At 37.2% G+C, this 26,948-nt stretch overlaps 1 protein-coding gene across 1 annotated transcript; it reads left to right on the forward strand.

Annotated features, from left to right (window-relative positions):
• The first annotated feature begins 164 nt into the window (after positions 1-164).
• LOC129921760 (mucin-2-like) lies at positions 165-26,948 on the forward strand. Its single transcript, XM_056004805.1, has 16 exons — positions 165-171; positions 537-563; positions 732-985; positions 4,859-4,985; positions 7,459-7,524; positions 9,585-9,817; positions 10,954-11,101; positions 13,158-13,202; positions 15,308-15,537; positions 15,934-16,087; positions 17,849-17,938; positions 18,050-18,918; positions 19,724-19,736; positions 20,078-22,436; positions 26,313-26,756; positions 26,864-26,948. Exons 1-16 carry the CDS (start codon positions 165-167, stop codon positions 26,946-26,948), a joined length of 5,151 nt encoding a protein of 1,716 aa, XP_055860780.1.

Consider the following 26,948-nt stretch of genomic DNA (forward strand, 5'->3'; position numbering starts at 1 on the left):
TGGCTATCTCTGAATTATTTTTTCCTCTGATCATAGAGGACTAGATTTACAGACTTAGAAAAAAAAACCTCAGATTTTGGATGAAAAACATTTGAAACATGAATATTATTAATCTTCCTTAGAAACTGCTCTTATACAAAATTCTCCTGCCAAATTTGTTTAGTATGCCAGGTAAATGAGAGGAAAAATGTAGCACAATAAATCATGGATGAAAAATTTTCTGTCTTTTATGCTAAGAAAAGTACTGTTATCCTAGTGCAGAAACTAAAGGGAGACAAAAATAAATATTGTTTGTTTGGAAAATGAGAAGCAAATGCAAACTAAACACAGCCATTCATAAACCAATGTTTGTTCCAGCACATGTCTGAAGACTGATTTTATCTGAGCTCTGAAAGGAATAGCTACATTTCCCTTTTCTACTATCGCTGTGATGTTATGATGGAAACACTATTATATTACAACATTAGATGTGATAATGTAGGTATTATATTATTGCATTAGTAACATCTGCATACATTTTTTTTTTTTATTTTTAGCTGTCCCACCAACAACTACGCTTGAAGGTAGGAATTACTAAATGCTAAGTCAGTACTTTCAAATACTGTAAATAAGATGTGACATCTCAAGTGTATGTATTTGTGGGTACTTTTGTGAGTGGGTATTGTTTGCTTAAACAGACATAGGCTAATTTTCAATCATGTGACTAATCATATTGTTACTCTTTCAAACAGAATGTAAAAAAACCAAAGCAACATTAGACAATCCTGCAAAAGGCATATATCCCAATTCTGAAACTGGCATTGCAAACGATGTGTTCACGTCCGATGGCTGGTCACCTGGGACTGGGAAAAAGGAAATATTGAATCTTGTTCTGGATTCTCAGAGTGATGCTGTTCTAGAACGAATTGAATTTGTTGTGAGGAATGCTTCTGGTACCACACTGGAGTTAAATGTTAATACAAAGGAGTCTACAAACAATTTTCTGGTATATAACAAAAATTACAATGACCAACATGTGGCATTTAAGTTTCATTAGAAAGGAGGGATGAAGCAAGTCAAAGAAGATATTTAGTTGGTGACTCAAATAATAATAATCTCTTGCATTAAAAAAAATTAGTACCTTCTATCCCCTTAACAAGGGTTGTGACTCTTTCATAACTTCACATTATTTGTCCTGGTCAACTGCTGTTGTAAGTAACTGCAAAAAGTTTTACCATGAATTTCTATTTTTTTGCTCTTCTCCTTACTTTCACCTGGCAGCACAGTGACCTTCCTTTTTCTGCCTTCATTTGTATAATGTTTTTTGTTCCCCTTTCAGACCATGGGGGCTATAAAGCAGATGATGTCATCTGTTTCTTTGGCCAATGGTTAACGAGCAGGATGTCATGTGGCCAACACAATGACCAAACACCTTTACTTTCCCCCAACTAAAATCAATTACAAATTAGAGTTGGGTGGACTCAGGGGGGTGCCCTAAAATAAGCGCTCAACCATCGTCACACCCCCCCCCCTGATTTTTTTCAAACACCTTCAATATTGCCATATCATCAGGTTTTTCTGGCTTAATATTTTAATGATGATAAGTGTAATTACTTAATTTGATTGCTCAATAGTAAAATGAAAAGATGGTCTCTGAATGATGATTTAAAACAGCTCATGAATTTAATAACAGATATATATATATATATATATATATATATATATATATATATATATGTATATATATATATATATATGTATATATACAATGAGAATGATGGACTTGAGGAATAGAATAATTGTATATAACAACATTGACATAACTATCAACTTCATAATTTATTTTTTTTTCAAGAGATTTTTTTTTGTTAAGCCAAATGCTTTATAGCTACCTGAGTTCTCCAGTTTATGATACAGCTCATTCTTTTACAAAATGGCAAAATGGGGTGCAACGGATAGTACTTTTTGATATCCGGCCGGAGCCGGATATGACCGGATAGTAAAATTTGATATTCTGCCGGAGCCGGATACCTAAGTGTCTTGTTAATAATTTGTGTTGCTGAACATTTTATGAAACTGTTAAATAACATACCTATATTGGTTTGTTTTATTTTTTTTTTCCTTTTATATACCTTATTGTTTTAAACTCTGTTACTGATTGATTTATTCAAGTTTAACAGTATTTCTAAGAATCTGTATAGCGTGAGTGTGTCTGTGTGTAGGCCTATGTAGGCCTACGAGGCCACCAACTGTAAAGGATTTGTGTAGGAAGGTCAATGTAAATAATGTTAGTATATATTTAACTAGTTACTAATGTAAATCTTTCATAAGTAAAGTGCAATCTGCCTTGTATAGTGGTCGGATGTATGTGTTCATGAATTTCAAACCAACAACCTGGTCAGATATACCTAGTGAGCCTACACATGTAGTCCTAGTGCAGTGTGTATAGTTGTTTGTGTTAACCATCACGCATTGTTTTTTCCTTGAGCAATAGAGTTGGGTGTCAGTCAAAAAAAATAACACATTGGCATGGTCAGTCCAGCATATAGATAAATTATACCCGTCCACTAGTTAGAGGTCAAGGGTTGTTTTTTTTTCTTACGCTCCAGCATATTGTTTTTTTGTTTGCTAGATCTAACTGCGGTACTATTATTCAATTTATTTTATGCGATTTTAAAATTTACTGAAAGGTTTTCCGTTATTTATTAAATCAAAAGAATTAAACCATGAAATTAGCTTTCTTTCTAAATGTTTTAATACAAGGCAAAAAAATACACACATGCAAACATGCACATCTTTCTTTTATTTTATTGTGCAAAGAACGTACGTAAGAAACATTAAATGCAAAGAACGTATGTTAGAAACATCTTTCTTAATTATTACTCATTAATTATTTTATTCGTGGTTTCAGTAACTGTTACAAAAGGGAACGATAGTAAGCCTATGGATGTCAGGTGTGTAAAAGTCGTCCTAGCCTGATACACAGTGGCTAAGTACGCATCTTAAGTTTGAAAAAATAGTAATAACAAGGAGTTAATTGACTGTCACAAATTATTAAGAATATCGTTATCAAATCAAGACACTTAACTGCAGGAGTAACATTAAAGTTAACACGTTAGAAAAATTATTTAACCTAAATTTTTTTTGACAGTGTAATATCCTTTGTTAGCACGTTGTGTTTTTTCATTCTGGCTTAAAAATGGTCAATGTCTATCAATAAATTGGGTGTCAAGGACCAAAGAAATAAAATAAAGAGTAGGGGGTGTTTAGCTCTCCATTTAAAGATAGCCCTCGTCGTGTCTTCTACTAAATAATTAGTTACTGGCTTACTGGGCTATATAATCTCGCGGTTTGTGTTCTGTGTAGCATAATCATAAGGTCACTCGTTTAGGTGTGTGTGATCTTTAGTCCAGCTTACTAATTGAGATTTATGTTCAAGTAACTCGGCACACTTGAAAAGGTGTGGCCTCCAGCCCAACCACGTGATTCAGATTTTTCTCCAAATAAGCAAACTCTTTGTCCGGATACCCGTGTAGATGTTTGGCTTGAAGTCCAGTCCACCTCCAATCAAGATTAACTACTAAGTAAAGAAACCTAGTTCCCTCGTGTGACCTCTAGAGAGTGCTTACGTCCAACGTTTCTGACTAGATGTCACCTGTCAATCAATGAACTCAATGTGATGGACCGGCACGGAGGTCACGGATGGACTAAACAAATAAAAAGGGGAGGGAGTTGTTCATCCGGAAATATACCTTGTTTCCTTAGAGGTGTGGCTCTTGTAGTCCAGCCCCCAAATAAAGATTAACTAAATAAACAAACCTAGTTCCCTCGTGTGACCTATAGAGAGTGCTTACGTCCATCGTATCTGACTTGGAGTCACCTGTCAATCAATGAACTCAATGTGATAGACTAAACAAATAAAAGGGGGAGGGAGCTGTTCATCTGGAAATATACCTTTTACCTTAGAGGTGTGGCTCTTGTAGTCCAGCCCCCCCCTAATAAAGATTAACTACTAAGTAAACAAACTCATTTCTCTCGAAAGGTGTGACTTCTAGAGTGTCAATACGCTGACATTAAACCTACGTCCATCGTATTTAACTTGTGGTCACCTGCCTATAAAAAAAAGGGACTAAACAAATAAAAGGGGGTGGGACTTGTTCATCTCTACCTCTGGATATATATTTGCACAGCTAAACAGACGTCTGGTCAGCATGACGTAGTCAAGGAATGTAGCATTTTTACATGTTAACTAACCTACTCAAAGGTCAAGACAAATTAAAAAAAAGTGTCAGCCATTGCTGCTCTGTATGTAAAGCGCATTTATGATGTAAAGTTTCATTTCTATTTATATTTAGTTATTAACACGCCTTGTCTTTATAATAAACGATGTTTGGTGCATATTCATAATGGCTCTATTTTTAAGCACATTATTTTGTTTTAATATAAACATTAATACATTCTACAACAGACATTAATGGAACGAGGTCCACTTTATGCATATTAAATAGGTGTACTTTTTACTATCTGGTTTACTATCCGGTAGTGATATCCGGCCGGAGCCGAATATCGCCGGATAGTAAAAAATGCCGGATATTCGGCAGAAGCCGGAGCCGGAGCGACTATCCGGTGCACCCCTACTTCTAATGTGTTGGTCTTATTTCTTTTTAGGAAGATGTCAACATATGTTTGAATATCTATAGATACACAATAGCTTTAGAACTTCTAAAATTTAAATCTACGCCTGTTCCCTTCAGCAACTACAAGCTACTAATTCATGATCAGAATATTATTTGTCTTTTGTGCATTTAATAATTACTTTATAATTGTAATGGTATACATTCTTCTGTAACTTAATATGCACATTCATTTGAAATCTCAGACAGTGATAGTTTCTAAGGATCCATTTACATATGCGCAACCGTTCAACGATAATTTCTCTGTAATCAACATAGCATCACAAGGCATCATTTCCAACCTGAAACTTGATGTTTGCTACACACCTATAGGTAATATTCTTATTGTATGCATTAATATATATACATACTAGCATTACCCACTGGCTTGGCACATTGATTTGTTCCCAGGCCATATATTATTTATTAGGCAATGAACCCCTCCCATATATAATGTTAAATTAAACGCTCCCCCATACATTCTTTTGGTCAGCTGATTCTAGTATCTATTATGTTGAATTGGACCAACCCGTAAATTTCACTATCACTTTTCTCCACCACCACCCCCCAACTCTTCTCCTTGACAAATAGGGTCTAGTGTTCTTTACACTATCTGACTATTCTTCTGCTTTTCAGTTCGTATTTGAAATATTTCATAGGCTCTATGATTTTGTGGCCTTGGCCCTTTTTTCTTATTATCTTATTACATCCTGTAAATGCTCACATAATACTTTGGACGTACCCCTCACTCTTATATTTCTACCCTTTCAATAAAACTGCCCGCATTTCAACAAACCTAGTATATTTTACATTGAATTGGAGCAACCTTCTTTAAATTGCTCTCACAAAAACACTCATTTCTGGTCTGTAAACTCTATATCACTTTTCTTGCCACCCCTGCACCCTTTTTTGTTTTAGAAACGCCTCTTGAAACACTTGAATTTTAGTATATGTACTAATTATTTTATGTACTCATTTATTTCCCTCTCCCCCATTTACGCCTTAGAAAATATATGAGTATTCTTTGACTTTTCAACTTTTTATTGAAATATTTTAAAGGCTTTTTGATGATTTCAAACACCATCAATTTTTTAATCAAGTTTTAAAATCATCTTAGGATCAAGGTTATAAATTTCATTTCAACTTTTATGAAGATCAAATTACTAAAATTAAATTGTGTTAAAAACACTATTTAAATTTTGTTTTAATTATGCGGTATTAGAGACTTGAACCACTGACCCTGAGATCTAAAGTCTGAGTGATACTCTACTGACTGAGCTTACCAAATGTTATTAATATCAGTGGAAATTATGCCAAAAAAAAAATTAAAGTAAAATATAATCTAGTACTTTTTAAAATGTTGGATTTAAAAAAACAACATGTTGGGTTGAAATTGCAAATAAAAAAATTGTTTAAATTTAAATGCAGAATCAATCCTAAAAGGTGCTTAGTTTCTCCAAGCACACGAAAATAAATTAGACTTTCATATTTTTTCATTTATGGCAAGTGGAAGAATTAGAAATTAGTGAGTCAGTCAGTCAATGAAACAATATATATACAAATTTTAATTATTTAGTTCTAAATTGAAAGTTATGCTTTTTATTTTTCTACAATAAAGACCCATTGAATGTGCTGTTATGCATTGTTGTTAAAGTTCTTTTACTACTATTTTTAAATTATATATTTTAATGTCCTCATAATTTAACACATAGCGCCGCTGCAGGCAATATAACATGGTGATACAGAATACAATGGATTGTTTTCCATGTTTCCTAAAGTGGAAGTAGAAATAGGCTATATTTATTTGCTATTTTCTGTATCTTAATAAAAAAAATATTATTGAATGATTTTTTTAAAAACATAAATGAACTTTTTCCACACACTTTTTTTTTCTCTTGTGGGATGAAGGTTTTTAATTGCTTTACTGTTAAAAAAAAAGGGTTAGTATGAAAAAGAAAGAGAGAGAGCATTGAAGTGGCTTATTTAATGGTTAAGATTAATTTGTAAGGGTAAACGGAAGTGTGCAAAGAGGGCCAGAAAGAAATAAGATGTAAAGATACAGGAATATGGATAGGATAGCAAGGGAGATCAAAAGGGAGGCTTTTGATTGCTGTTTAAAGAAGGTGGGAAAACAGGAATTAAATTTTGTATAGCATAAAATAAAAACATTGAAAGATAATATGCACTTGGTAGTTGATGTCTGTTTAGGAGTAGTTATTACGTTTTGCTCTTAAACTGTTTTTTAAGCATAGGAAATACTGACATTTGACTTTTGAGGTTGCAAGACTAAGAAGAAGTTGACACATGGGAATGATCATGGCTTAAAAAGTATAATGTATAATATAAAAAGACTAAGTATAATGATTTGGAATGATGACCAAGAGGTCTATTAGCTTTTATACAACCTAAATGACTCTAAAGCATAAGGAAAACATCACCTTCACCTATCCCTTAATCTGTTGGATCATTGGGACACCACGCAACATCTGTTGACCATCGTTATCCATTCCTCTCTGTCTTTGGACTTGGATAAAGCTTTGTAAATATTTCTGAAAAAGTTAGTTAATCTTACATAGTTTAAAAAAAAAGCACATGCACTAATTCATTTTTTCCATTTACCATCTGATCTTGTTAGAACCAGCCAAGATAGCACATAAATAAACAGGAGTTTGCCTCAAACAAGATTGTGTATATTAACATGAGTTACTCTCTAACATGAATGACCATGAGTAATCGCATTAAAATAAATGACAAATATGTTTAACATCTACTTAGTACTTAATGGTATATTTATTCAATATTTTAGAAGTAACTACTCCTGTTAGTAAGACAACTACTACTGTAGCCCCAACTACATCCACAACACCTAAAGGTAAGTTGTATTAATTATTTACCTCACAATTTTAGTAAATTTGGTGGGGGGGGGGATTTAATCATATTTGTTTTTAATTATTAATAAAGTTACTTTGGACCACATTTTTTAATTCCATCTAGTTACTTACACGTTCTTTATGGTCATAGTGCTAAGCAAGATCAAACTACTTCTCTAGAAGGCTTATACTTCCACTCAACCTAGAACTAGGCGAATTAATGTCAACCATGTAAGTGACAGAGAGTGACTAAAGCCTTTGACATGGTCAGCAGAAGTGGCCTTTTCAAACTCCTAAGGAAAATAGGTTGCCCTCCCAAACTACTGAAGTTCATAGAGTGCTTTCATGAGGAACTAAATGTACTGTCAAATTCAATGGAGCCCAATCAGCACATTTTGAGGTTTGCAGTGGTGTCAAGCAGGGATGTGTGCTCGCACCTACTCTGTTTGGCATATTCTTCTCCTGCCTACTGCATTATGCGTACAACGACATCAACGAAGGTGTGTTTCTCCATACAAGATCCTCTGGAAAACTATTTAATGTATCAAGGCTGCGGCCAAAAACCAAGGTTAGGAAGCTACTCATCAGGGAACTCCTGTATGCTGATGATGCAGCTATTGTGGCTGATTCTGATATTCAGCTACAGTCCCTGGTTACAAACTATCTGCTGCTTGCCAGAAGTTCGGCTTAAACATCAGTCAACGCAAGACTAAGATACTTGTCCAAAACTCAAACACTGCACATCAAGTAAGCATTAATGGCCAACCACTAGAAATAGTTGATCACTTTTGTTACCTTGGCTCTATCATATCCAACAAAACTCTACTGGATAAAGACATTAACAACAGGATAGCCAAGGCAATGGCCACCATGTCACGGTTGCAGAAAAGAGTCTAGGACAACATATTGCTGACTAACAGTACTAAAGCCTTAGTCTACCGGACCTGTGTGTTAAGCACCTTGCTGTACGGAAGTGAAACATGGTCAACCTACACATGGCAGGAAAAAAAGCTGAATGTCTTCCACCTCCGATGCCTAAGGCGGATCTTTAAAATAAAGTGTCAAGATAAGATAACCAATGAGGAAGTGCTACGAAGAGCAGGGTGCCATGACATCCGCTCTGTTATCAGTAGCAGACGCCTTGGCTGGCTTGACCACATTCGTAGAATGCCAGTAGGTCGACTTTCACAGGACATTCTGTATGGCGATCGAATAGAAGGCAGAAGAGCAGCTGGTCGCCCACTTTTACGTTATACGGATGTATGCAAACGTGACATGAAGCTCTTCAATATCGACACTAGCAGCTGGGAAGAGGTGGCACTGGATAGATCCACATGGAGAGAGCATAAAAGAAGGGTCACGGATTGCAGATGTCATACACAACAGAAGCAGGAAGAAGGTTGAAAATGGAACGGCGCCTGGTGATTACATATGCCCAACCTGCGATCGCAGCTATGTATGAAGGATTCGCCTCTTAAGTCACACAAGAAGTTGCAAAGAGAAAAGATTGTCTTTGGAGACGTAAAATGCCACAGAGCTTTATGGTCATAGTAAAAAACTAGAATAACTTATTTTGACTTTACTTACTAATAGAGCAAATGTCTTGGGTTCAGTTCTCATACTAGCCAATTTTTAAACTATATTTTTCAAAGACCCATTGGGTTTTAGGGATACATTTTTTTTAATCTAGAGCAGGGGTGACAAGGTTTTATTTCCATATGAAATTATTTTTACACCCTATTTTGTCACTTTCACCTATGATATTCAAGGGGAACTAACAACTATATTGTAATTTTCTTATTACTGTAATATTCCTTTTGCATATGGTCACCCTCTTACAATGGTAAGACAATATCTTACTTTTATCACTATGTAATTAAAATTAGTTTTAAAGGAATATGTTGGCCAATAGTATTTGATATTAATTTAAATAAGGAAAAATAAAATAAATGTTAAGTTTACTATATTATTTGAGGAATCATAGACTTTGTCATTTTTATTATTTAAACATTTAGGAGGAATTGAATTCTTATTTTATTTTATCATTTATTCTATGTAAAAGCCAAAGAATGTGAAGAAGGAGTACGTTTGTCAGATGCACATTTAGAGTATGTAAAAAACATCACAAGAGACAATATCACTACAGAAGATGGAAAGGACATTATAGCTGTTCAACTCCGGCCTTCTTCCATTGTCAAAACTCTAAATGTAACAGAGTTATTGTTTCGGCTCAACTTAATTGACAGTATGAATATCACAATTTTTAAACGAAATGGCAGCTCAGTTTCAGAAGTGGTAAAAATGTTTTCTTTGAATTGCATCTTATTTATCATGAAAGTAGCTAAAAAAATGCATTTATAACATAAGATTGGTTTTAATATTCCTATCCCTTACTCTATTGAACCGTTAGTCTCCACACAAGATATGTGTCAACTGTCTTTCTCCTTTCATCTTTGTCCTTTGCTTTGGATAGAATTTCATTCAACGAAAGGCCTGTCCATTCTTTGATGTTGTCTTTCTATCGCTTCCTCTGTCTTCCTCTTCTTCTTACTGGTACTGTTTCCTGAGGCCCTTATGATGTGGCAATAGAGTTTTGAGTTTATGTTTTTTGACAGTGGTTAGCAGGTCATCAGGGGTACAATTGATGCAATTATGCTGTTTCTAGTCTCATCTTTCTGTAGCATCTTAGTTCCAATGCTAGAATCCTCTTCTTGAGATCTGCATTCAGCATGCAAGATTGGCATGCATATAAAAATGTGACCCTGACTTTAGTGTTAAGGGCTATGCTTTTGTCTGTCAAGATTGTTTTGAGTTTTGCTGCAAAAGTCTTGTCTATGTGCATTACCAAGCCAACTAATTATTCAGACCAGCTATGTCATCTGCAAAGCACAAGTTAGTCATTTTTCTCCCTCATTGCTTACAGTACCCTTATAGCCCTCAAGAGCATTTTCCATTATTCTTTCAAGGAATATACTAAAAAGAGTTGGTGAGAGTAGGCAGCCTTGTCTCACTCCATCTGTGGTTTTAAACCAAGGCACTAGTGGCTTGCTTACAGAGATTTTGGATGACTTTTATTATGGTTTGATTTACATTGTATTTTTCCATCAGCCAAAGTTACATTTTACTGTTTTAACAGTCCTTATGACAGTAAATTTTCTGATTAAACTTTTAGGAAGGAAAAGAAAACTTTTAATTAGTTTCCAGTGACACAATAAAGCATTTTTGTAAAGTTTCCAATATCAAATATCTCATTGTTTTATTCATCTTAGGAAATACTATTACCAATATTTGTTCTCTTATTTACCTTGCCCACCAACAAGCACCTTTGTTGGTCAGTAGACTATAGTCATATTTCTTCTTTATATCATTTTTGTACTCCTCAGTAATAATTTCTCCTAGTCTTCATACTTTCTTTGTTTCTGTATTACTAGGTTGATACTAAAAACAAAACACTAGCAGAAATGATTGTGTATAACCCAGTTGATGGGAATGATGTCCATTCTATTCTTATTGAATTCTACACACAGAAGCTAAACTTAGCAGGGGCTACATTTTCAGGTGCAAGTGGTTGTGTTACAGGTAAGTGAAGCAAGCTGGCTTTTACGTAGTATTAGTATTCATATTAACATTTAAGTTTATGTTTATGTTGTATTTTAGCTTAGTGACAAAAAACTTGTAATATTCACAGAAAAATTAATTAGATTAAAATTTCTAACAGGTCTCTAATCATTTTTATGAAGTTATATATAATATAGCTAGGGTGGGAGGTTCAACCCCCCTCCCCCCAAATGGACACACACTCACCCCCCAGCGGGGGGATCGAAATTTAGTGACTGATTTTTTTTGCTTTGATTTTCCTTATTTTATGTGAGATTTTAATACTAAACCATTACTTGCCCCAGCGCAGCCAAGGGGGTTTTGAGTTTTAAACCCCCTACCAGGGGGTTGTGCAGTTAAATCCCCCTCTTCTATAAAACAAAACAAAAATAATGCTAACGACAATCTCCATATTCCAAGAGCATAGCTAAGGAAGATTTTGATTTAAAACCCCCCTCAGAAATCAACAATAACACCTGCGCTTCAATATAAGACTAACTTTTCATCATTCACCAGATTCTATGAGCATTGCCAAGAGGGCTTTTTGTGTTTAAAATCCCTCCAGCGATTGTTGCAGCTAAAAAACACCTCTTCAATATAAAAAAAGCAAATGACACAAACAAAATTCTATGAGACTAGCCAATGGGGTTTTGAGTTTAAACCCCCTTTCAGCGGGGTTCGTAGCTAAAAAAAAATCCTCTTCAATAGAAAAAAAAAGAAAATTACGCACTCAAAATGTTATGAGCGTAGCCAAAGGGTTTTGAGTTTAAATCACCTCCAGCGGGGTTTAAGGCTAAAAAAAATACTTCTTCAATATATAAAAAAGCAAATGGCACACACAAAATTCCATGAGCATAACCCCCCTCCTTTAAGATGGGTTTAATGCTGAAAAATACCTCTTCAATATAAAAAATAAGTAAATTACACACTGAAAATTCTATGAGCATAGCCAAGCCAAAAAGGGGGGGGGGGGGGTTGAGTAAAAATTCCCCTCCTCCAGATGTTTTTTTTTGTAAGTTTAAAACCCCTCCAAATGGTTTTGAGTTTAAAATCCCCCTACAGAGAGTTTTGAGGTTGAAAACCTCTCTCTTCAATATTATTCTATGGCAAACTACAATCACCAGAGATTTTTTAGTTTCAAACCCCCCAACAAATGATTTTGATGATAAAACTTCCCTTTCAATATCAAATCTAAAGCAAACTAAAGTCGTAACAGTCACCTAATTCCAAGAGTTAATAAAGTGCAGTGACTAGTTATCTACCAAAATCGAAAAACACTAAATGTGGCTCAACAAAGATGGCTAAGACAGATTTTAGGTGTCAGTTACAGAGATTGGGTCTAAATCAAGAAAATCCTATGCCTAACTAGGAGTCGACCCCTTAATAAGGTTGTGAAAGAGCGTTGCATGAGTTTTGCGGGACATGTTCTCAGACAAAATGAATTACACATAATAAGAGTTCTTATCCTATATGATACAGACATTGCTTCACAAAATAAGAGTTGCGATGACATCCTAGTACAACTTAGCGCCACACTTTCATGGAGGTCCTTAGAGCAGGTGGGAAGAGACTTCAGACAGTGTCAGTGACAGACTTTTGTGGAAACAGCTTGCCGCCGAATGGCGAGGGAGGGTCTAAGTCAGTAAGAATAGTAGGCCCCTACATTAGATTTTAGAAAAAAATTTCAATACCAGAATAGTGATTAGTGGCGGGGCTCCGACCCGCACTGGGGGAGCTGGCACCGCTCCCCTAGACCCTCTTCCTAGCAAGGGCGGGGAGACTACAATTTTCCCACTAACTAAAAAAGAACATATTCTAGGGCACAATAAACGTCTTCCGAAAGCATAAAGGGTTAGAATGTAATAAAGATTAATTATGTACACACACATACATACATATATTTTTTTCGTGGGGGGGAGGGGGAGGGGCTAAAGGGAGAAATCCCCCCCCCTTGAAAAAAAATTATGGCTATGCGCATGATATATATATATTTGAACTCATACATTTTTAATTTATCCATCATTGTTGTCCATTTCAGAAGAGACTACAACATTGACAACACCATCATCATGGTTCACAACACGTAAGTTAAAATTAATTTAGTTTCTGCTTTATTTTAATAGCACTAGATGAGGTAACCAATTTTTTTTGTTATGTAAATGGAATTAAATGTGACCTTAAAACAGTCGACATCAATGTTGACTACTGGGAGGAAAAAGCCCTGGATGTGCTGTACAAACACATAGTGATAAAGAAAGCTATTGACCTTTCGACTTACATCAGACTTAATATTGCTAAACTCCAGCTTATTTTCAAAAGCAAACTTTGGAAGTGACTTTTTCTAAAAATTATTATTTCTAAAATATACTAATTTTGTATTCACTGTAACAAGTATATTTTAAATTACCATTTTAAATATATGCTAGCTAAAATTAACACTCATTACCTTTTATCATTTTATCATATACAAGATTTAAATCATAAAACTTTAGAATGCCTGAATGGGTAAGACAAAAATAATGGTCTTCATCTCTAGCTATTAATTAAACATTCTAAATAAGCAAAATATAAAAATTCTTTTTTAAAAATCTTATTTATGGGAAAGAACTTAACACTTATAAATACTGTGGCATTTTACTTCTTGAGAGACAATCTTTTCCCTTTGCAACTTCTTGTGTGACGAAAGAGGCCAATCCTTGATACACAGCTGATTACAGGTTGGGCATCTGTAATCACCAGGTGCCCCTGCATTTTCACCCTTATTTCTACTACTGTTATGTATGGCATCTGCACTCTGAAGACCCTTCCTTTATGCTCGCTCTCCGTGTGGATCTATCCAGTGCCACTTTTTCTCAGCTTTTTGTGTTGAATATGAAGAGTTTGAATTTGCGTTTGCATACATCCATATATCATAAAAGTGGACAACCAGCCACTCTCCTACCTTCTTATAAAAATCTTTTGCAATAGTGAAGAAGTTATATTTCCCTTTTTCAATATCAAATAATTACTTACAAATAATTAATTGACTAATTGGTTAAGTTTTTAGTTTATTCATGTTTTGTTAGGTACAATAATTGTTTTAAGTTTTAGCTTGATCTGAGAATAGGTGTGGCACAAATGATGCATGCAATTATCAAAGGAGACAAAACTTTACATTTTTAGCAAGATTTGTGAATACCAAAGGATTAATTAATTCACTACTTGATTAATTATTTTTTATTGATTCATATATTGTCTTTGCCAATGAATAAGTGTGCACATTTTTAACTTGATCTGAGAATGGGTGTGGAAGAAACAATATGTTCAAAGGTTTACCAGACAGAGAGAGTGAGTTGATATAGGCTTTGTACAAATTTAGTTCAGATAGAATTTACTTTAGCTAACTTTAGTGTTTTCTGACTTAAAGTACTTTTAAAAGAAGGGTTCTTAACTGTGAGTAAATAACTAATTAGTAATTTTATTAGTTTTCTTAAATGTATATGTGAAACAATGCACTCTTACCACAGATCTGAAGATATGAATTTAGGCTTATAGTGTAAGCTTAAAGTAAATATTATGCCCTTCTTCAAGACATGTAGGTTTAAAGGGCCATTTAGAATTCATTTCTGTTTCCATGGATAGCACTTTATAAAGCATGTTGATAGCTATCAGCTTTTTCGTCAACCAATTTCAGCTTCTTTTTATAGTTTGATCAATCTGGAAAAAAAAAAGCTTTAACTCTGGTTAAGTCTATCAGATAAATATGCATAAGTTGCAAACAAAAGTTTCTTCCAGGCTGTTGTATAAATTGCTTTTACTGTTTTGGATGGGCAGAAAAATAACGTTAGAAAAGCATCAATTACTAAGTCATTATTGAAAATAAAATAAAAAGAATAATATATTCATTATCTGTAAATGAAAACACTTTTATATCCAAAGTTTTGAAAACCATCTGAGTTTCCTTTAAAAGCTTTTGATGTATCAGAGTTTATTTTTAATCAAACAAAAAAGATGTAACTTAAGTCTATGGTCATTTTAAATAAGGATGATATTGAAACAGAAGATTCAGGTCTTTATATATATATTATATGGAAATACTTTTATCTGAAGGAAAACAATGTTCCTTTTTTTTTTATTCCAACCTTTTTTCTTATTGCACTAACTATACTTTCAATTTATCTTGCTTTTTTTTTTTCTTTTCTGTTTCAGCAAAAGAATGTGAGGAAGGTACTCAGTTAGTTGTGGACAATCACCTGAGACCTGTGACTAAAATAACAGAAGAGACACCAAAAGAAGGAAGAGACTTTCTTGAATTTCAACTTCACACTTCACTTCAAGTTAAAACATTAAATGTGTCTGAACTGATGTTTCATCTTAGCTTTATTGACTCTATGAATGTAACAATTATCAAACGAAATGGCAGAGTTGTTTCTGAAGTGGTAAGCTTATTTTATTTCAATTCCTATGATTATTTTTTGAGCTCTTTATTGAACACAAATTTTTAATCTGGATTTTAAATATTTTTAAAGGGTGAGTAGTTAAAGAATAAAAAGATTAAAAATTATTTGTATTAAAACATAATAGATGGCATGCTTGTTTACAATATTAAGTTCTTTCTTGTTATCATATTTTTAAACTTTTATTTAATAGTACAAATTTTATTTTATGTAACTTTTTGTAGTATGGATCAATGTTTGATCTAATTTGAAACTCATTTTAGAATAGTAATTTTAACCTTTCCAAACTTTTGTAATTTCTTGTTTTGCACTGCTTTTAAACATTTACATATGTTAAACACAAAAATCTCCTTATAAAATATCTTTTATATTTCCTAGGTTGATATTAAAAACAAAACATACAAGGATACAATAATTTATAAGCCTTTTGATGGAAATGATATAAATATTATTAACATTGTATTCTACTTTGATGAACCCAATCGAAACCTGTCACGTGTCAGCTATGTAGGAGCCAAAGGTTGTGGTACAGGTATGTAACCATATTGTAATTAAAGATTCATTTTTTTTGGCTACATTAACATCTTTTGCAGCAGTATTTTTAGAAACACAAAAAAACACCAAGTATTACTTCTTTTATAATTATTCTTATCATAAATTTATTGGAATAAAATTAATATAAAAGCTTTAGAAGAACCTTTTGTAATTATCCAATAAAAGCTATACTATTTTCATAATGAGATTTCTAGGAATAAATTATGCTTGTCATTATCAATAATATAATTATCTCAAGTTTGATAGATAGTCTAAGATTGTTTTGTTATTGATTCTAAGCTATATGGCTCATGAGGACAGAATGCTAACAAATGGAACTTTTTTTTTGTATCTATACTTTATTGCTAAATTTTTGTATGTCTTTTAAAATAAAGTGTGGTGGCTGAATGATAAAGCATTTGGCTTTCAAACCATGTGGTCCTGGGTTCAAATCCTGGTGATGTCTGAAATTTTTAATTTCGGGATCTTTAGGGTGCCTCTAAATCTACAGAAAATGATGACCTTAAAACAACATCTGCTCTATAAATCGCAAGGTCTGAAAAGGGCAATTTTACTTTACTAATTATTTAAAAGCACTTCCTGCCTGGAAAAATCACAATATCTATGTTTGATCATGTGAAAAGCAAAGTTATGGTTTCGTAAATTGAAGATAAAATCTTTTTAGATACAGATAGGCCTACACTATTTTTAAAAAGAATTAAAAGTCTTGTATAGTATTTTTTTAAAATAGTTATCATGTGGTGTATGCAGAAAATGATCAAATCATTTTGTTTTCTGTGATATGACATATCTAATATACAAAGAAGAAAGTAGTGTGTATGTCCCAAATGAAAATCAAAGCCTTTTGACCAATCTTGATAATACATGGCATAAATGTTCCTTGGATACTAACAAGAAAACTTTTTGTAGCCCTAAAACAAACTGAAGAGACTCTAAAACAAAAATGGTGCCCAACTCTATGAAAGCATAACAATTTCATGGATCTAGGTTTTATAACTATGTAAACATAAGACAAGACGGAAAGGTCACGCATGTGCAAAGCAGAGAATCTCACATTGTTGTCATTCTATGAGCATAATTCGCAAATATAATTTTGTACTTTTACACATGATCATATAAAATATAGTCTTTTAATTTCATTACTTAATAAAACCAACCTCAAATTTGTGTTTAAAAACATTTTTTTTACATTAAATTCATTCACTTTAAACCTGAATAGCTTTTGCAGTGTTGACATACATCTTCATAACTCCTTTCATAATATTGCAAGCACTTAACATGCACTGTGTAGTAATACAAATGAAATTAAGGTCAGAGGTCATAATATCACACACATAATAATATAATAATTCAATTTACTTTTTAAAAGCATATTACAACTATACATTTGGTTTAATTTTATGTCTTTATTTTCAATTCACTTCTTTGTTTCCACTTTACTTATGCTCATTTAGACGTAGTTAGATCTATACACAACTACAGTGTAAACACATTAATAGCATGTGAAAAATGATACCAATGTGAGTTAACATGGCAAAATGTTAAGATGAAGATCTATATGTAAGGGACATAAAATATACTTGCATTTATTTGATTATTAACAAGCTTGTCGTGCTCTTCAATTTAAATATTGTCATATGGACTGATTTTCAGTGGGAGATGCATACATGTATTAATGTAACTCTCATTTTATAATATATTATTTGATGTGCATTGAAGTAACATATTTTTTTTTTAGTGACGAACTGCAGTTTAGGATATTGTAATGGTACATGCTTAGACCAGTATGACAATTTATGCCTATCACCATGTCCTTCTTTAGACTGTTGTAAGTAAAAAAAACAAACTATATTAATATATTTTAATTTAGTTCTTTTATAGTTACGTCTAAATTGTAGAAATATTTTTTTAGGAAAAAAAACTTTTGTTTGTTTTTCAGATACCACACCAAAAACCACATCAACAGTTATTATTACACCAACCCTTACATCATCTCCAACATCTATTTCAACACCAATTTCAGTACCAACACCAACTTCTGTACCAACAACAACATCTGTTCCTCCAGGAACATATACAACAACAACAGTCACAACCCCTGAACCTCCACCAACATCTTTGCCTACACCAACATCTATTCCAACACCAACATCTGAACTTACACCAACATCAGTCCCAACACCGACGTCAGTCCCAACACCGACGTCAGTCCCAACACCAACATCAGTCCCAACACCGACATCAGTACCTACACCAACATCTGAACTTACACCGACATCACTACCTACACCAACATCTGTACTGACACCAACATCAGTCCCAACACCGACGTCAGTCCCAACACAAACATCAGTCCCAACACCAACATCAGTCCCAACATCAACATCAATTCCAACATCAAAACCAACACCAACATCAGTACCTACACCAACATCTGAACTTACACCTACATCACTACCTACACCAACATCCGAACTGACAACAACATCAGTGCCAACACCAACATCTGAACTTACACCAACATCACTACCTACAACAACATCTGAACTGACACCAACATCAGCTCCAACACCAATATCAGTCCCAACATCAACATCAAATCTAACATCAAAACCAACACCAACATCAGTCCCAACACCAACATCAGTCCCAAAACCAACATCACTACCTACACCAACATCACTACCTACACCAACATCCGAACTGACACCAACATCAGTCCCAACACCAACATCAGTCCCAACACCAACATCACTACCTACACCAACATCCGAACTAACACCAACATCAGTACCAACACCAACATCAGTACCTACACCAACATCTGAACTGACACCAACATCAGTGCCAACACCAACATCTGAACTGACACCAACATCACTACCTACACCAACATCTGAACTGACACCAACATCAGTCCCAACACCGACGTCATTGCCAACACCAACCTCTGAACTTACACCAACATCTGCTCCAACACCAACATCAATTCCAATTCCAACACCAACATCTATTCCTCCAGGAACATATACCACAACAACAGTCACTACTCCTGAACCTCCACCAACATCTTTGCCTACACCAACATCTTATCCTACACCAACATCGGAACTTACACCAACATCTGTTCCTATCCCAACTTCTGAACTTACACCAACATCAGTCCAAACACCAACATCAGTCTCAACACCAACATCAGTGCCAACACCAACATCTGAACTTACACCAACATCACTATCTACACCAACATCCGAACTGACACCAACAACAGTTCCAACACCGACGTCATTGCCAACACCAACATCAGTCCCAACACCGACATCAGTACCTACACCAACATCCGAACTGACACCAACATCAGTCCCTACACCAACATCAGTCCCAACACCAACATCAGTCCCAACACCAACATCAGTCCCTACACCAACATCTGAACTTACACCAACATCACTACCTACACCAACATCCGAACTGACACCAACATCAGTTCCAACACCGACGTCATTGCCAACACCAACATCAGTCCCAACACCGACATCAGTACCTACACCAACATCTGAACTTACACCGACATCACTACCTACACCAACATCTGTACTGACACCAACATCAGTCCCAACACCGACGTCAGTCCCAACACAAACATCAGTCCCAACACCAACATCAGTCCCAACATCAACATCAATTCCAACATCAAAACCAACACCAACATCAGTACCTACACCAACATCTGAACTTACACCAACATCACTACCTACACCAACATCCGAACTGACACCAACATCAGTGCCAACACCAACATCTGAACTTACACCAACATCACTACCTACACCAACATCTGAACTGACACCAACATCAGCTCCAACTCCAACTTCAGTGCCAACACCAACATCAGTACCAACTCCTACATCAGTTCCAACCCCAACATCTGAACTGACACCAACATCAGCTCTAACACCAACATCAGCTCCAACATCAGTACCAACACCTACATCAGTTCCAACCCCAACATCTGAACTGACACCAACATCAGCATTAACACCAACATCTGAACTTACACCAACATCAGTACCTACACCAACATCTGAACTTACAACAACATCAGCTCCAACACCAACATCCAAACTGACACCAACATCAATGCCAACACCAACATCTGAACTTACACCAACATCACTACCTACACCAACATCTGAACTGACACCAACATCAGCTCCAACACCAACATCAGCTCCAACTTCAGTGCCAACACCAACATCAGTACCAACCCCAACATCTAAACTGACACCAACATCAGCACCAACACCAACATCTAAACTGACACCAACATCAGCTCCAACACCAACATCAATTCCAACACCAACATCTATTCCTCCTGGAACATATACCACAACAACAACCACAACTCCTAAACCTCCACCAACATCTTTACCTACACCAACCTCTATTCCAACTCCAACATCAGCTCCAACACCAACCTCTAAACTTACACCAACATCAGCTCCAACATCAGTACCAACACCTACATCAGTTCCAACCCCAACATCTGAACTGACACCAACATCAGCATTAACACCAACATCTGAACTTACACCAACATCAGTACCAACACCAACATCTGAACTTACAACAACATCAGCTCCAACACCAACATCCAAACTGACACCAACATCAATGCCAACACCAACATCTGAACTTACACCAACATCACTACCTACACCAACATCTGAACTGACACCAACATCAGCTCCAACACCAACATCAATTCCAACACCAACATCTATTCCTCCTGGAACATATACCACAACAACAACCACAACTCCTGAACCTCCACCAACATCTTTACCTACACCAACCTCTATTCCAACTCCAACATCAGTACCAACACCTACATCTGAACTGACACCAACATCAGCTCCAACACCAACATCAGTCCCAACACCAACCTCTCAAATTACACCTACATCAGTACCAACTCCTACATCTGAACTGACACCAACATCAGCTCCAACATCAGTGCCAACACCAACATCTTTCCAAACTCCAACATCTGAACTGACACCAACATCAGCTCCAACACCAACATCAGCTCCAACTTCAGTGCCAACACAAACATCAGTACCAACTCCTAAATCAGTTCCAACACCAACATCTGAGCTTACACCAACATCAGTACCTACACCAACATCTGAACTTACACCAACATCCGAACTGACTTCAACATCAGTCCCAACACCAACATCAGTCCCCACACCAACATCACTACCTACACCAACATCCGAACTGACACCAACATCAGTGCCAACACCAACATCTGAACTTACACCAACATCAGTACCTACACCAACATCTGAACTGACACCAACATCAGCTCTAACACCAATATCAGTCCCAACATCAACATCAAATCCAACATCAAAACCAACACCAACATCAGTCCCAACACCAACATCAGTCCCAACACCAACATCACTACCTACACCAACATCCGAACTGACACCAACATCAGTCCCAACACCAACATCAGTCCCAACACCAACATCACTACCTACACCAACATCCGAACTAACACCAACATCAGTACCAACACGAACATCAGTACCTACACCAACATCTGAACTGACACCAACATCAGTGCCAACACCAACATCTGAACTGACACCAACATCACTACCTACACCAACATCTGAACTGACACCAACATCAGTCCCAACACCGACGTCATTGCCAACACCAACCTCTGAACTTACACCAACATCTGCTCCAACACCAACATCAATTCCAATTCCAACACCAACATCTATTCCTCCAGGAACATATACCACAACAACAGTTACAACTCTTGAACCTCCACCAACATCTTTGCCTACACCAACATCTTATCCTACACCAACATCGGAACTTACACCAACATCTGTTCCTACACCAACTTCTGAACTTACACCAACATCAGTCCAAACACCAACATCAGTCTCAACATCAACATCAGTGCCAAAACCAACATCTGAACTTACACCAACATCACTATCTACACCAACATCCGAACTGACACCAACAACAGTTCCAACACCGACGTCATTGCCAACACCAACATCAGTCCCAACACCGACATCAGTACCTACACCAACATCCGAACTTACACCAACATCACTACCTACACCAACATCCGAACTGACACCAACATCAGTTCCAACACCGACGTCATTGCCAACACCAACATCAGTCCCAACACCGACATCAGTACCTACACCAACATCTGAACTTACACCGACATCACTACCTACACCAACATCTGTACTGACACCAACATCAGTTCCAACACCGACGTCAGTCCCAACACAAACATCAGTCCCAACACCAACATCAGTCCCAACATCAACATCAATTCCAACATCAAAACCAACACCAACATCAGTACCTACACCAACATCTGAACTTACACCAACATCACTACCTACACCAACATCCGAACTGACACCAACATCAGTGCCAACACCAACATCTGAACTTACACCAACATCACTACCTACACCAACATCTGAACTGACACCAACATCAGCTCCAACACCAACACCAACTCCAACTTCAGTGCCAACACCAACATCAGTACCAACTCCTACATCAGTTCCAACCCCAACATCTGAATTGACACCAACATCAGCTCTAACACCAACATCAGCTCCAACATCAGTACCAACACCTACATCAGTTCCAACCCCAACATCTGAACTGACACCAACATCAGCATTAACACCAACATCTGAACTTACACCAACATCAGTAACTACACCAACATCTGAACTTACAACAACATCAGCTCCAACACCAACATCCAAACTGACACCAACATCAATGCCAACACCAACATCTGAACTTACACCAACATCACTACCTACACCAACATCTGAACTGACACCAACATCAGCTCCAACACCAACATCAGCTCCAACTTCAGTGCCAACACCAACATCAGTACCAACCCCAACATCTGAACTGACACCAACATCAGCACCAACACCAACATCTAAACTGACACCAACATCAGCTCCAACACCAACATCAATTTCAACACCTACATCTATTCCTCCTGGAACATATACCACAACAACAACCACAACTCCTGAACCTCCACCAACATCTTTACCTACACCAACCTCTATTCCAACTCCAACATCAGCTCCAACACCAACCTCTGAACTTACACCTACATCAGTACCAACTCCTACATCTGAACTGACACCAACATCAGCTCTAACACCAACATCAGCTCCAACATCAGTACCAACTCCTACATCAGTTCCAACCCCAACATCTGAACTGACACCAACATCAGCTCTAACACCAACATCAGCTCCAACATCAGTACCAACACCTACATCAGTTCCAACCCCAACATCTGAACTGACACTAACATCAGCATTAACACCAACATCTGAACTTACACCAACATCAGTACCAACACCAACATCTGAACTTACACCAACATCACTACCTACACCAACATCTGAACTGACACCAACATCAGCTCCAACACCTACATCAGCTCCAACTTCAGTGCCAACACCAACATCAGTACCAACACCAACATCTGAACTGACACCAACATCAGCTCCAACACCAACATCAATTCCAACACCAACATCTATTCCTCCTGGAACATATACCACAACAACAACCACAACTCCTGAACCTCCACCAACATCTACACCAACCTCTATTCCAACTCCAACATCAGTACCATCACCTACATCTGAACTGACACCAACATCAGCTCCAACACCAACATCAGTCCCAACACCAACCTCTCAAATTACACCTACATCAGTACCAACTCCTACATCTGAACTGACACCAACATCAGCTCCAACATCAGTGCCAACACCAACATCTTTCAAAACTCCAACATCTGAACTTACACCAACATCAGTGCCAACATCTTTCCAAACTCCAACATCTGAACTGACACCAACATCAGCTCCAACACCAACATCAGCTCCAACTTCAGTGCCAACACAAACATCAGTACCAACTCCTACATCAGTTCCAACACCAACATCTGAGCTTACACCAACATCAGTACCTACACCAACATCTGAACTTACACCAACATCCGAACTGACACCAAAATCAGTCCCTACACCAACATCAGTCCCAACACCAACATCAGTCCCAACACCAACATCAGTCCCTACACCAACATCTGAACTTACACCAACATCACTATCTACACCAACATCCGAACTGACACCAACAACAGTTCCAACACCGACGTCATTGCCAACACCAACATCAGTCCCAACACCGACATCAGTACCTACACCAACATCCGAACTGACACCAACATCAGTCCCTACACCAACATCAGTCCCAACACCAACATCAGTCCCAACACCAACATCAGTCCCTACACCAACATCTGAACTTACACCAACATCACTACCTACACCAACATCCGAACTGACACCAACATCAGTTCCAACACCGACGTCATTGCCAACACCAACATTAGTCCCAACACCGACATCAGTACCTACACCAACATCTGAACTTACACCGACATCACTACCTACACCAACATCTGTACTGACACCAACATCAGTCCCAACACCGACGTCAGTCCCAACACAAACATCAGTCCCAACACCAACATCAGTCCCAACATCAACATCAATTCCAACATCAAAACCAACACCAACATCAGTACCTACACCAACATCTGAACTTACACCAACATCACTACCTACACCAACATCCGAACTGACACCAACATCAGTGCCAACACCAACATCTGAACTTACACCAACATCACTACCTACACCAACATCTGAACTGACACCAACATCAGCTCCAACACCAACTCCAACTTCAGTGCCAACACCAACATCAGTACCAACTCCTACATCAGTTCCAACCCCAACATCTGAACTGACACCAACATCAGCTCTAACACCAACATCAGCTCCAACATCAGTACCAACACCTACATCAGTTCCAACCCCAACATCTGAACTGACACCAACATCAGCATTAACACCAACATCTGAACTTACACCAACATCAGTACCTACACCAACATCTGAACTTACAACAACATCAGCTTCAACACCAACATCCAAACTGACACCAACATCAATGCCAACACCAACATCTGAACTTACACCAACATCACTACCTACACCAACATCTGAACTGACACCAACATCAGCTCCAACACCAACATCAGCTCCAACTTCAGTGCCAACACCAACATCAGTACCAACCCCAACATCTAAACTGACACCAACATCAGCACCAACACCAACATCTAAACTGACACCAACATCAGCTCCAACACCAACATCAATTCCAACACCAACATCTATTCCTCCTGGAACATATACCACAACAACAACCACAACTCATAAACCTCCACCAACATCTTTACCTACACCAACCTCTATTCCAACTCCAACATCAGCTCCAACACCAACCTCTGAACTTACACCTACATCAGTACCAACTCCTACATCTGAACTGACACCAACATCAGCTCTAACACCAACATCAGCTCCAACATCAGTACCAACACCTACATCAGTTCCAACCCCAACATCTGAACTGACACCAACATCAGCATTAACACCAACATCTGAACTTACACCAACATCAGTACCAACACCAACATCTGAACTTACACCAACATCACTACCTACACCAACATCTGAACTGACACCAACATCAGCTCCAACACCTACATCAGCTCCAACTTCAGTGCCAACACCAACATCAGTACCAACACCAACATCTGAACTGACACCAACATCAGCTCCAACACCAACATCAATTCCAACACCAACATCTATTCCTCCTGGAACATATACCACAACAACAACCACAACTCCTGAACCTCCACCAACATCTTTACCTACACCAACCTCTATTCCAACTCCAACATCAGTACCAACACCTACATCTGAACTGACACCAACATCAGCTCCAACACCAACATCAGTCCCAACACCAACCTCTGAACTTACACCAACATCAGTACCAACTCCTACATCTGAACTGACACCAACATCAGCTCCAACATCAGTGCCAACACCAACATCTTTCCAAACTCCAACATCTGAACTTACACCTACATCAGTTCCAACACCAACATCTTTCCAAACTCCAACATCTGAACTGACACCAACATCAGCTCCAACACCAACCTCCGAACTGACACCAACATCAGTGCCAACACCAACTTCTGAACTGACACCAACATCAGTACCTACACCAACATCTGAACTTACACCAACATCAGTACCTACATTGACATCTGAACAGACACCAACATTACTACCTACACCAACATCTGAACTGACACCAACTACAGTCTCAACACCGACGTCAGTGCCAACGCCAACATCAGTTCCAACACCAACATCTGAACTTACACCAACATCTATTCCAACACCAACATCAGTCCCTACACCAACCTCTGAACTTACACCTACATCAGTACCAACTCCTACATCTGAACTGACACCAACATCAGCTCCAACACCAACATCAGTACTAACACCAACATCTGAACTGACACCAACATCAGCTCCAACATCAGTGCCAACACCAACATCTTTCCAAACTCCAATATCTGAACTTACACCAACATCAGTGCCAACACCAACATCTGAACTGACACCAACATCAGCTCCAACACCAACCTCTGAACTTACACCAACATCAGTTCCAACACCAACATCTGAACTGACACCAACATCAGCTCCAACACCAACATCAGCTCCATCTTCTGTGCCAACACAAACATCAGTACCAACACCTACATCTGTTACAACCCCAACATCTGA

Source organism: Biomphalaria glabrata, chromosome 1 (genome assembly GCF_947242115.1).
Source record: "Biomphalaria glabrata chromosome 1, xgBioGlab47.1, whole genome shotgun sequence".
NCBI classification, from domain to species: Eukaryota; Metazoa; Mollusca; class Gastropoda; family Planorbidae; genus Biomphalaria; species Biomphalaria glabrata.